Source organism: Diceros bicornis, chromosome X, assembly GCF_020826845.1.
Source record: "Diceros bicornis minor isolate mBicDic1 chromosome X, mDicBic1.mat.cur, whole genome shotgun sequence".
NCBI lineage: Eukaryota > Metazoa > Chordata > Mammalia > Perissodactyla > Rhinocerotidae > Diceros > Diceros bicornis.
The window spans coordinates 31,078,596-31,092,538 of NC_080781.1; the positions used below are offsets into that span (position 1 = coordinate 31,078,596).

At 36.3% G+C, this 13,943-nt stretch overlaps 1 protein-coding gene across 1 annotated transcript in view; it reads left to right on the forward strand.

Moving 5' to 3' along the window:
• CFAP47 (cilia and flagella associated protein 47) overlaps positions 1-13,943 on the forward strand; it is a 533,305-nt gene that overhangs the window by 55,016 nt on the left and 464,346 nt on the right. Inside the window, exons 14-17 of the mRNA XM_058535621.1 lie at positions 4,684-4,900; positions 5,211-5,452; positions 10,941-11,071; positions 13,779-13,901. Coding sequence (XP_058391604.1) covers positions 4,684-4,900; positions 5,211-5,452; positions 10,941-11,071; positions 13,779-13,901 — 713 coding nt within the window. The remainder of the gene's footprint in view (positions 1-4,683; positions 4,901-5,210; positions 5,453-10,940; positions 11,072-13,778; positions 13,902-13,943) is intronic.

Consider the following 13,943-nt stretch of genomic DNA (forward strand, 5'->3'; position numbering starts at 1 on the left):
AACAGGGCTCCTTCCCACAATTTCTGTGGTCGCTGTGCTAGTAGGGAGGGAGGGGCAGCATCTCTTTGCTAATGTTTGTTTAGCACAGGGCAGCTTCCATCAGCAGGCCTTCATCTCACACACTGTGCAGTGCCAAGTGAGGAGAAGAGGGATGTTACTACTGCTTCTCTTAGTGTAGGGTGGTAGTGGTCAATAGGACTCCATCCTACAGTCTCCTAAGTGCCTGGTCCAGAGGGAGAGGGACACTGCCTCCATTAGCCTTAGTGCAGGGCAAGTATGGTTGACAGACCTCCTTTCCAGGAAATCCACAGCACTTAGTGGAGAGGGGAAGGAGTGATGTCTCTCTTTGCCTTAGTGCAGGGCAAGGATGGTTGACAGGGCTCCATTTCACAGTCTTTCTAGCGCCTCGTGTTAAGGAGATCAAATTCTTTCATGGTGTTTACCTGGAATCGGGCAGGTATAGTCAAAAGGGTTTGGCCCTATGGGGCCACACTCTTCCAAGGTCTTTGAGTAGACAGCATGGGTTGCAGGCTACTCTAGTACCCAGGCCAAGATAATAACTCAGGGAAATTCACCACAGGTTCCTCTTTCTATTTCTGAGGTCCTTAGCCAGTCCATTTTTATTACCTTTCAAAGGTTTCTGATAGTTACTTTATGGATTTTGTCAACATTTTTATTTGTAATTAGCAGTGGAATATAGTGGATTTTGTTTACTCAATTAATACTTGAAACATGGAATGGAAGTATCATTCTAAAATCTGCTATACTTATTGAATACATTGCATTTCTCTTTTGTAAGGGGCTGGAAAACAGTAGCACAGAGTATGGCAGCTTCATAGCCTGATCCTGATGCAAGAGGGCATAAAAATTAAAATCCAGTGGCCAAGATTTCATCATGGATACTGGTCAGGGGGGACAGGCAGGAAAAGAATGCCAGGAGCTCTAAGGACTGTTATTATTGAAACCAGATTGTCCCTTCTCCAGATCCTACCCTTCTTTTTGAGGTTACTAACACCTATAGGCAGCCCTTTGGCCAGGTATCCAGCGTCAGGATACCTTGCTGTGTTTTGTGTCTCCTCATACTTTGTTCCTATTTTGTTGTCCTATGTCTGTCTGCATTTACTCTCTGGAGACCAGGAATGCATGTTTGAGCCTGACTCCAGCTTTCTCCCTTCACACTGGTTTTTGAGTCACCATGCTCTGTAACATGTTCATCAGTCCCATCCTATCCCCATGTCTGGCTGCAGATTCTGGATCCTCAATCTGAGGTCTTCATTGTTTAGATAGGAAGCAAAGATCCTTTTAAGCATATAGTAAGTGATATTCATTATAACAGACGCTAACATTCATAAAGTTTAACTAATCAACTCAGTTTAAGAAGGCAGGGAAATTTCAACTTCTGTCCAAGTTGGAGTAGTGGGAACTAAATTTACACATCTACCTGAAACAACCGAAAACAATACACAAAAGTATATAAAACAAGAATTTTCAAGATATTGGCTATCAGGAAATGAAGATGAATGATATCTGGCAGGGAAAAATCTATGTGAGCCTTACACAAGCTTACTGCTGTAAGAGTGTGTCCAGTCCACTGCACAGAGAGAAGGAACCCAGAAGAACCTGATGGAATCCTTGAGATGAGGAGACCTGGCTGAGAGCGGTCACCAAGGAAACCAGAACTCACAGGGCAGAGTATAGGATAGGAGAGAGCTGCGCATAAAGAGAACCTCAGAGTTCTGCTGAGGGTTCCCCTCAATTATTCAAAAAAATACTGGTCAGCTCATGGATGTGAGGAAACTATGTAAAGCTAGGGAAAAAAAAACATTAGAAAGAATTATAGAATCATCCAGTACTCATACATGCCAGGAATAATGACTGAAAGTTCCTACCTGGCAGACTGGAAAAAAAAAACCCTCATAGTTCATGGAACATTGGGGCAAAGTACTCAGGAAGTTGCGTTCTCAGTAGTGGGGAATAATTATTACTATTCAGAGCACTACTCTGTACCCAGGTAACTTTCATAAAAGCAAGACCTGGAAGGATCAATCTGTTTCAAGGTAACTGCCTTTCAGAACAAAGCTCCAGAATATTTATAGGAATACGAAAAATATCCAGCACCTAATGAGGTAACATTTACTATATCTGGCAAAGATTACTAGGCATAAAAAGAAGCAGGAAAACACAACCAATAATGAGAAGAATAATTAATCAATTAAACCTACTCAATACTGATATATGTGTTAGAATTATCAGACAAGGACATTAAAACAGTTATTATAACTGTATTTCATATATTCAAAAATTATGCAGAGACATAGAAGATACTCAAAAACGATCCATATGGTCTACAGATTCAACACAATTCCAATCAAAATCCCATCAGAATCTTTTGTAGAAATGGAGAGGCTCATTTTAAAATTCACATGGAAATGCAAAGTAGTTAGAATAGTCAAAACAATTTTGAAAAAGGAAAACAAGTTGGAGATAAAACACTACCTGATTTCAAGAATTATTATAAAGCCATAGTAAGCAAAACAGTGTGGTTTTGGCAGAAATATCAACACATAGACCAATGAAATGTGAGAGTTCAGAAATAGACCTACACATATTGGAAAACTGAATTTTGACAAAGATGTGCAAAGGCAATGTGATGCAGAAAGGATAGTCGTTTCGATAAACAGTGCTGAAACATATGAACCACACTCAGAAAAAAAAAGGAGTTTGTATCCATATCTTATATACCAGAACTGAATCAAAACAGATCATAAGCCTTATAGAAGGAAGCATAGGAAAAAATATCTGTGACCATGGAAAAAGCAAAATGTCTTAGATACGGCACAAAAAATATGATCCATAAAAGAACAAATGGATACATTTGAAATGATATAATTTAAATACTTCTGCTCTTCAAAAGCTACTTATAAGAGGATAAAAAAAGCCATAGACTGAGAGAAAATATTTAAAAATTATATATCTGATGAAGGAATTGCAACTAGAATATATATAAAACTTTCGAGAGTCAGTTTTAAGAAAACAAACAACCTAATTAAAAAATGGGCAAAGGATTTGAACAGATATTTCATCAACGAAGATATACAAGTGACAAATAAGCACATGGAAAGATGCACAACATTGTTACTTGTTAGGGAAACACAAAATAAAACCACAATGAGATACTACTATGATTCTATTAGAATGGCTAAAGTTAAAAAACAAAAAACTCACCATTTCAATTGTTGCCGAAGATGTGAGGGAATCAGGACCCTTATACACTGCTGGTGGGAATGTGAAATTATACAACCACTTTAAACCAGTTTGGCAGTTTCTTATACATTTAAACATACATCTACCATATTATCCATCCATTCTACTCCTAGATGTTTATCCAAAAGAAATGAAAGCATATGTTTAAACAAATACTTATGCACAAATGTTTTAGCAGCTTTAATTGTAATAGCTCATACCTGGAAACAATCCAAGTGTCAATCAACAGGTGAATAGACAAACATTCACCTATAATGGACTACTACTTAACTACTTAGTAATGTAAAGGAATGGACTGTTGATACATGGAACATCTTGAGTGAATCTCCAGAGTACTTGCTGAGTGAAAGAAAGAGAAAAATCGTACATACTGTATTATTCCACTCAAACTCTAGAAAATGCAAACTGATCTACAGTGACATAAAGCAGATGGGTGGTTGTCTGGGAAGGGAGAGCAGGGAGGATGGCGGGAGGGAGAGAATATAAAAGGACGCAAGAAAACTTTTTGGAGTGATGGATGTTCACTCTCTTCCTTGTGGTGATTGTTTCACAGGTGTATACATATGTCAACACTTAGGAATTTGTACCCTTTAAACATGTACAGGGGCCAGCCCCGTGGCTTGGTGGTTGGGTGCGTGTGCTCCACTGCTGGCGGCCCGGGTTTGGATCCCGGGCGTGCACCGATGCACCGCTTGTCCAGCCGTGCTGAGGCGGCATCCCACACGCAGCGGCTGGAAGGATGTGCAACTATGACATACAGCAATCTGCTGGGGCTTTGGGGAGAAAAGGGGAAAGCAAGGAGGAGGATAGGCAGTGGATGTTAGCTCAGGACCAGTCTTCCTCAGCAAAAAAAAAAAGAAGAGGATTGGCATGGATGTTAGCTCAGGGCTGATCTTCCTCTCCAAAAAAGAAAAAACATGTACAGTTTACTATATATCAGTTATAATTAAATTAAGCTGTTAAAAAAGCAGGATAAGACTTATAATTATTAAAATTGTTATGATATAAAAACTTCTGGCATTTAAAAAGGAAAAGTTAAACAGTGAGTCATGGGAAAATTGCCAATTTCTATAAATTCTGGATAAGTGAACATAAATGTATTGATGGCAGTGGAGAGGGTGTTGGAGTATGCAAACCCCCCATGTACTAGTTGAGTTTTAATGAGCGTTAGTAATTTTCTCATAATTTTCCATATAATCAGAATATATTTTATTGAATTTTAGCCAGTAATCTCCAAACATCAAATTGTGGACATTTAGATAAAAAGCTTGGTTAATAATTTCTAATATTATAATAAATGTTTTTCTAAGTACCATTTTTTACAAATTAATTGATTAAAATGTAGTGTGAAAACTTAAAAAAAATAAATGAACACATTTGCCAACATGAAACTTAATAACTTACTTTTCCTTTTTTCAGGGCCCTCTGTCCTTAACTTTGGTGATGTTTGTGTGAATTCCACAAATACTCATCTACTGCATGTTGTTAATATGCTACCTATTCATGTTTTGATCCAGTTAGATATTAATTTGGAAGAACTTCGGAAAACCAAGCAGTTTTCATATGTGATTCCACCTACAGCCAGTACTTATATTTCAATGGTATTTGAATCTCCCACCATTGGAAAATTTTGGAGGTAGGATTTATTTTCCAATTTCTATATGCTAGAATCAAGTATCCTTTTATAGAATATGTATTTATTTGCCCCACTAATTGTAGTATATGTTATATTTGGTCCCAAAACATAGAAAGTGTATGTACATCAACTTGTAGATTTGTAGATTTGTATTTCAATGGTAGTCTAATTTCATAATTATTTTGACATATTGGTTGCTAAGAATTAATTGTGGATGTCAATCAATAGTATATGCATTTTTACATGTTAACTGAATTCTATAATTGCAAATAGCTATTAGTTAAGTTTCGATGCTTTTGCTGTGTTCCAGGTCTTTCACCTTTACTGTGAACAGTGTACCCAGTGGGCACATCCTGGTGGTGGCAGTTGTCCTGCCAGTAAAACTTGAGCTATCTTCTAATGAGCTGGTGTTGAGATCACAAGGCTTCTTGGTGAAAACATGTTTTAGGGGGACAGTTAGGTTGTATAATCATCAGAATTATTTTGCCCAATTTGAATGGCAACCGGTAAACAAAGGAACAGGAATAGCATTTTCCATTCGTCCAGCGAAAGGTAATAGTTTATTCTGTTTGTTTGATTTAGACCTTCATTTATTCATATATTCAGGCATTAATCATTTATTGAGTGTGTACTGTATAATGGTGCTAAGAACATAGAAGTAAATCAGATATGGTCATTGGGGTATTTACTTTTACATACATAAAATTGGATTTGAAAATATGGATCCTGTATTAGTCAAGAGTTCTCCAGAGAAATAGAACCAAGAGGAAATATATATATGTATATATAGAGAGAGAGATGTGAAGAGAGAGAGAGAGAGAGAGCGATTTTAAGGAATCGGTTCATACCATTGTGTGGACTGGCAAACTTGAAATTGAAATGTGCAGGGCAGGCTGGCAGACTGGCAGGCTGGAGACCCAGGGAAGAATTGATGTTGCAGTTGTAAATCCAAAGGGACCTCAGTCTTTTCTCTTAAGGCCTGCAGCTGATTGGATGAGGCCCTCCTACATTGTGGAAGGTAATCTGCTTTACTCAAAGCCTACTGACTTAAATGTTAATCATATCTAAAAAATACCTTCACAGCAGCCTCTAGGCTGATGTTTGACCAAACAGCTGGGTACCATAGCCTAGCCAAGTTGACAAATAAAATTAACTATCATAGACGCTGATGAAAACTATTTTTTTGTTTAGTTTTAGTTTGATAATGGTAATAAGATATGATTGAGAATGACTTATATTTTGTTAGATTGTGAATTCTTTTAGAAGGCTTTAAAAATTCTTTATAGTCAATATTTAACACAGGTAATAAAATCCAATTAATAAAACTAAGAGCTTAAAACTCATTTAAATAAGGAATTTTTTAATTAATAGAAAATAATCTCAAATTTACTATTTTTGATGGTTCCTTATATTTGTTAACTATCCTCATAACCTTGCTTCTGCCATTTCCTGGAATCTATAATTCCATATAATGTACCTTTTATAAAACTGAGCCCTGGTAACTGCTAAACTGGCACTTATCTAGTAGCCTGTGAAATTTGGCAAACATCATTGTGATATGCTGTGAGGACCTCATGAGGATACAACCTATCATTTAAAGAAATAAAATGACAAGTTAGAAGTTGAGTGATCAATACGGTATCTTCATTTTCTGTACATGTGACGCCTTTCCAGCTAGATGGAAAGATCTGGATCTTTGTATCTGCAGTGACACATGGGTGCTTTATAACCAGCTAAAGTCCAATTCTGCATGAATGGAAAATAAAACCAACTTTGGAGTCAGATAGACCTGGTTTCAAAACTTGTCTTAGCTTCTCACTAGCTTTGTGATCTTGAGAAAAGTACTCTATAAGCACTAGTTTCCTTATCTGTAAAATGGAGAGACTAATATATCTCATAAAGATTAAATGTATGGAAAACTCCTTTTATAATGACTGGGCAAAGAGTAGGTACCAAATAGATAGCTATTTGATTATGAAAATTTGCTAGAATCATTTTGGACTTATTTTTTTTTCCTGAAAATGTCCTCAGAGTAGTGATAGCCTATCGTGCTTCTTGCCATCCATCTCCATTATCAGTTCCTTGCTCCCTGCTTCCTTCCCTCTCTCTTTCCTTCCCTACCTTCTTCTTCCCTTCCCCTCCCTCCCTCTTTATCTCTAATTTAGGAATAGTCTTCATTTGGGATCTAAATAGAGTATACTTTCAATCACAGAAGAGTCCTGGTTTGTAGAAATCTTGCCTTAGGTATATTTTCTTATGAGTATCAGTCATTTCCAAATCATGATTTTTATATAACTCTACCAGTGTTTGTAACAGGGAGTGTTATAAACAATCTTAAGTATTAATTTAAATTCACTTAATTTTAGTGTGGATATATAGGTGGAGACACTGACAAAATTAACAAGTGGAAGAGTAGGACTGGCCCTTCGTAAGCATTGGAGATCATTGATATAGGCATATTTAATCTTTTTATTAACCTGGATTGATTTAGCACAATCCCAGATTATAATTTATTAAAGTATTCGAGGTATACATACATCAATTTTTGACCAAGCTCTTTTTTCTGTTATTAATACTGGTAATACTGGATTCTGTCCCAATCTAAAGAAAAGCTGAGTGAATAATCAGAGAAAAGAGAAAATATTTCTGTATATTTCCAAGATTCTAGATAAACTTCCTCCAGTTGTTTTGGACAGGTATCAAACAGTCATAGTTATATTATCTGCATTTCAGCCATAGGTTCTGATCAAGCACGTGATATGCATTAAAAGTGTCTGAAAAACACAGTACCCGGGCACTTTTCCTTGTATTTGTCCATCCTAACTAGGGCTGAGTGGGCTTGACTTCCCCCTTGTGGCTGCTATGGAAATGCCATGATGATGCGATGCTTAATTTGTCAAAAGGGAAGTGGAATTACAATAGTATTATAAATTGGAACACCAGTTATGCTTCTCATGGTCTTTACAACTTTATTTTTACAAGGGAGATTTTAGTATTTGCTTCTATTTTCTTTGGGCTGCTCATAATGCCTCTTACATTTTTTAAATCAAAGCACAAAAACATAGACATTTAATTCCAAACACGGTGTTTATATGAGTAATACCATTAGCCTTTAAGTACTTTTGATTTTTTTAGAATACAAATGATACAATACTCAAATCTATTTCATATAGCATTGAGGGAAAGTATGCACAATTTGTATTATATACATAGATTTCTCTGATGTTCTTTTCCTTTCATGTTTTTTTTTTTTTTTTTTTTTTGGTGAGGAAAATCAGCCCTGAGCTAACATCCAATGCCAATCATCCTCTTTTCTGAGGAAGATTAGCCCTGGGCTAACATCCGTGCCCATCTTCCTCCACTTTATATGGGATGCCACCACAGCATGGCTTGACAAGCGGTGCGTCGGTGCACGCCCGGGATCCAAACCTGTGAACCCCAGGCCTCCGCAGCAGAGTGTGCGCACTTAACCGCTGCGCCACCGGGCCAGCCCCTCCTTTTCCTTTCAGTGCTCAGAATATTCATATAATAATTACTCAATTTTGTTTTTCCCTCTTTGTATAAATCTTTTTATCAAGTCATTTTTCTTATATCTCTTTTGTTATATTGGTTTTACATCCTGAATAATACATTTAATCATATCCCTTTATATATTTTTGTAAAGTAAAATGAATAGTTCTATTATGTTTTGATTATCCTTTCTCCCTGAGGCCTGATATATTTTGGATTTGTGTTTGGATAGTGAGTATTGTGAGGAGAGAATGTAAGAGTGGATTGTTTTCAAAGATAGAATTGGCTTCTAATTTGACTTTTTCATTAGGTATTGTTCATGTTTCTGCTTGTTTTGCTTTGTTTTCATCCTTATTGTCTTTAACTTGACTGAACCCTTGAGTCCGCTCAACCCTCGAACTTGTCTTCATTCAGTTCACCCTCACTGTCTTTCTCATTTCTCTCACTCCTTGGCCATTTGTAGTACCTGCCCTGCCAATCTGAGCCTTGCTCAATCCAGCCATCTAATTTATCTCCCCTCTCCTCTGATATACATAATATTCTTGGAGAAAAATATCTAGCCGTGCTGATTGGAAGGGAAATATTCACCTCAAGCTGACCCCTCAACATGGATCTATAATCCTTGTGCTACTCTCAACTCTTCTCAGCACGCTCAGGCGTCTTTATATATATATATAGCATTGGATCTTCTTTGTCAGAGTTACTTTCCATCAGTCTTGACCACACACTACTCTCTTTCAGCACTGTCACTTGACTTTTACATTTCCCCCAGACTTTGTCTTGCTGCAGAGTTCCTGCTCATCCTTCAGTCACAAGTCAAATGCCATTTCTTTATAATGCAGTTTCTTCTACTTTCTTAAGCTAATTTAGACTCCCTCCCTACCTTCTTCTCTGCTCCCATTGTGTATTTGTTATTTCATCTACAATTATTTGTTTATATCCATCTCCTATTGTGATAGATGTTGCTAAACCCATGTCTGATATCCATTTCCCTTCCTTACAGGACCCTCAGTTCGTTTGGGGAAACAATGTTTTTATCTAGAAATCTCTTTTCCCCAGCCTTTCTTGCCAATGAGATATGGACAGAAATTTCTTTTAGCTTTGTCTTCCTTCTATATGCCAGGCATTATTTGAAGTACTTCTACATATATTAGCTTATTTAATCTCTACAGCAATTCTCTGTTATCTCCATTTTATGTATGAGGAAACTGTTACATACATTAAATTGTCCAAGATCTCAGCTAGTAAGTGGCAGAGCTGAAATTTGAACCAGAGAATCTGACCCTAGAATTTGTGCTCTCTTAACCACTATGCTGTGATGCCTTTCCACATTGAGGAAGGCCACATAGTAAGGAATGATAGTGTAGGAAGCTAGAAGGAGCATTGCTCCTTGAAGGCATTGTCAGCCTGCTAAGGCAACCCTGGAATACTTATCTGTAGACTTCTGATTGCATAAGATAAATAACCCCCTATCTACCTAACCCACTGCAGCAGGACTTTTTGTTACTCATAGACAAATATAATCCTGATGGACCCCCCCATCTAGATGGGGGAGTTAGCTCTTCTGTGTCCATTTTTCTTCTTTTTTAAATTATTGTGCCTACCATTGTGTTGGCATTCCAGAGTATTAATAATAATATCTGACACTAAGTGCTTTCTAGGCATCACACACTATGTTAATCCCTTTACATGTGCCGTTCTCTCTCTACATAGTCACTGCAAAGCTAGGAGGTAGACACTATATCTTTTTTAAGATTGAAGAAATTACCATCACATAAGAGTCAACCTGACCCAAGGCAAGGTTTGTTTGTGATGGTCACTCATCTCTCCGTTCAGTGTCCTGTGTTTTTGAATCTCAGGTGATCCTCTCTTCCTGAAGGAAGAACTTCTAAGTCATTCTTTCCATTGGGTATTATTTTCTTACTCCAAAGGAGATGAATTTAAACAGATAAAGCAGCCCACACTAATGTGCCTGATCTCCTGGGTTCTCAGTACATTTGAATTATAGAAATGTATTACTTACTAAGAGCTACATCAGAAGTTACGTCTCTAGGGATGTGAACATTAAAAAAAAAGCCTCTGGTAATGGTAATTCCTCCCTTTGAAACTGAATGAGCATCTGATGTTATTAAGTATTTCAGAGTGTTGGGAAACATATGGAGGGGACATTTAATCAGGGATCACATATGGTTTTCTACTATCTATGTCTAAAGCCATCTCTAATCCTAGAGTGTTTGCCTCCGTTGATAAATTTCTATATTTTGCTAAATATTGTCCTCCTTGTTGTCAGATATTTTGGTCTGCCTATTAAAATTGGAAAATAAGGTATGCATTTTAGATTTTAATCAAACTCTATAGGTCTATACTCATTTGATAATCTCTCATTTAGCATTTCCCTATATTTTGAGTTTAATTTAAATAATTTGTTATATAATGTCATTACATTTTTATACCAGCTCTTATTTTGGATATTAAAAAAATGTATAATTAAAGTGTGGTAAATGTCTTATTCTCTCTAAATCCTCTATAGGCACTGTTGAACCATACTCCTCATTGGAATGTGAAGTAACATGGCAGCCGGGTTTCGATTCTCCAGAAAGGGGAGAATTTATTCTTCACGTCGGTGAAGGAAACACGCAGACACTAGAATGTGTTGCACATGTAATGATTTCCCTTGAATATTATTTTCATTTTGAGGGCTCTAAATTGGTTGGGAATACATAAGTGGTTACAGTTGAGTATAGGTACAATGTTAGTAAAAACTGATTTTGCATGCAATACTTAGTTAATTAAATTATCTTAGCATCTTCCTGGAGCCACTTCTCTACCATAAATGAAGACTTTGCTAAAAAATGTGTTGTTATTTAGAATTAACTCAGAAATCCAAGACTTTTGTGCCAACAATACTAGATTGTTATTAGAGCCTCTATAAATATGTAATACCATGGGAGCCACTTGAAATTAAATGATTTCATTAATAGACACCAAAGAAAAATAGAGAAAATTATATTTTTGCCCTACTGTATTACATTTTTAGTATTCTAGTAGTAATTAATAATTAAGTATGAAATGGATCATGTAATTTACATAAGCAAGGAAGTATGGAAAATTCTTATGTTTATAGAATATACTTCTTGTAATAAAATTGTGAGTAAAGTGAAAGCTGCAGTATGTAATTTTAGCTAACTTTCTGTGGTAGAGCCCAGAAGGCTTTAACTTCATGCCTCTTAATCACCAAGAATCAACTTGACTTGTATACCAAATTTCCCTCCCAATGTTCTTAGTAATTTGACACAAACCAAATGCTGATTTACTAAATCCCATCACTATCTCTAGTCTGTGATCATGCTCTTACATATTTCAGCTATGAAGGAGCTTATAGCCTTAAGAGATAAGAAATTCATCCACTTTAATGATGGCAAGTGGCAGTCAGAAATCAGTAGGGTCTTTCCTCTGTTCCAGGCTTCAAATAGGCTGGGTCCTACTACTTTCACTATGTTTAAATTACTTATTATTCTTTTTAAAACTTTCTGTTGAAGTGCAGGATAGTATGTGTATGGAAAGGTGCCCGTATCACTCAATCTTTACAGATTGATAGCACCTTTGTAACTCATACCCAGATCAACCAGATCAAGAAACAGAACGTGACTAGCATCACAAAAGAACCTCCCCCAAGCCACACTTCCAGTCACTATGTGTCTGTCCCAGGGTCATCACTATCCTTACTTCTAAGAGCGTGGATTAATTTTGGTTTTGAACTTTATACAAATGTAGTCAAACCGTATGTTCTCTTTTGTGTCTGACTTCTTTTGTTCATCATTAGGTTTGTGGGGTTCATCTATGCTGGTACATGTGGCGATAGATTATTCATTCTCATTCCTGAATAATATTCCATTGTGTGACTGTACCATCATTTTTCTATTACACAGCTGATGGGGATTTGGGTTGTTTCGTATTTTTAGCTAATATAATAGTGTTTCTATTGACATTCTTATCACCATCGTTTGGTGAACATATGCACACAGTTCTTTAACTGTTATTTACGTAACTATGTTTGGCAAGTTTACTAATATAAATTTGCCCACATACTCACCCCACATGTATTTTTTCTAACAGGTAAAAGACAAACAATTTAGTAATGTAGACTTAGCATTAATAACAAGTATCATTTACTAATTATTGTGTGTCAGGCATGATGCTAAATGCTGTTTGTGTATTATCTAATTTAATCCTTACAACAACTCTGTAAGGCATGTTCTAATAACTCAATTGATGGGTGAGAAAATGGAAGATTAAAGTGGTTAATTAACTAATACAAGTTCACACATGTAGTCAATGCCCTAGTTGGAATTTATATCCAGATCGATCTGCCTCCACAGCTTTTGCTGTTACCCTTTGATAAAGTTTGCTTTCTGCTTTCCCTACACTAGGATTGGTTAAGAATTAAACTCTGAGATATCAGAATAATGAATTAGATTATTTTTTGATAAATTTTTGAAGCCCTTAATTAAAGTTAAATAAACTGTGGAGTGTTATTCTTAAGAAAGTAAAGATGGAGGAACGTGAAGTGATTAAATAAAACGTTCATTTAAGGTTTGTCATTAATTTATGAAGGACTTACTTGACCATTTGCTCTTCTGTTAGCTTTGTTTGAAAATTTATTGTTCCAATTACCCAAATCATGTTCTTCAAATAATTATAAGAATGTATTAAAAACCTCCTAAGATAATAAGAAATAATATATCACAAGTGAAGACAATAGGGTCTGGTGTAAAGACCACTGAATGAGGAATTGGGAAACTTGGGTTCTAGTTCCCCTTGGCTACTGTTGGTTTTCCTGTAAAATGAGAGAGGTGGGTAATATCAACATTTCCAAAAAGCATTCTGTGATGCACTAGTCCTGTGAAGTGATTTGTGTGGGATGAGGGGACTCCTGCGCCTAAGTAATTCTGTGAATCACAGGGAACTACCTCTCTGTTCTTAGATAAGCAAAGTGTACATTGTCAGCATATTAAGTGCTATGAGAAGACTTCTAGTAGAAACATGCTTATCACATTTGGCACATTCTTTCCCATACTTAGGTGACCTTTGAACTCTTTCCTTTTGCATAGCACACGGTAATACATGATTCTCCGTCCTGGATTTACTTCCACCATAGAGTTATCTTACTCCCTCTGCCTTCCTCAGTTTGGGAGTACATTTTAAATATTCCATTCTATTTTCCTTTCTCTTAAGTACATCATAAAATCTGACACTTCGTATTTTAGAAATTTCCATGAAGTGAAAAAATTTGAGTTATCTGGTAGGGGATAAAAAAATGTTTACTATTATTTCAATTGCGTTTTCTGTTTCCTCCTCTTATTCTTAGGTTGGTCACACCAAGGTCGTATTTTTGGAGCCAAGAATACTCTTCAGTAATAGCCCTCAAGGTTTAACAAGCTGGAGGAAAGCCATTCTTCACAATGTAGGACAAAACCATGCTTATTTCAAGGTAATGTAGAATCTTGGAATCTTATTTGAATAAAATCACATT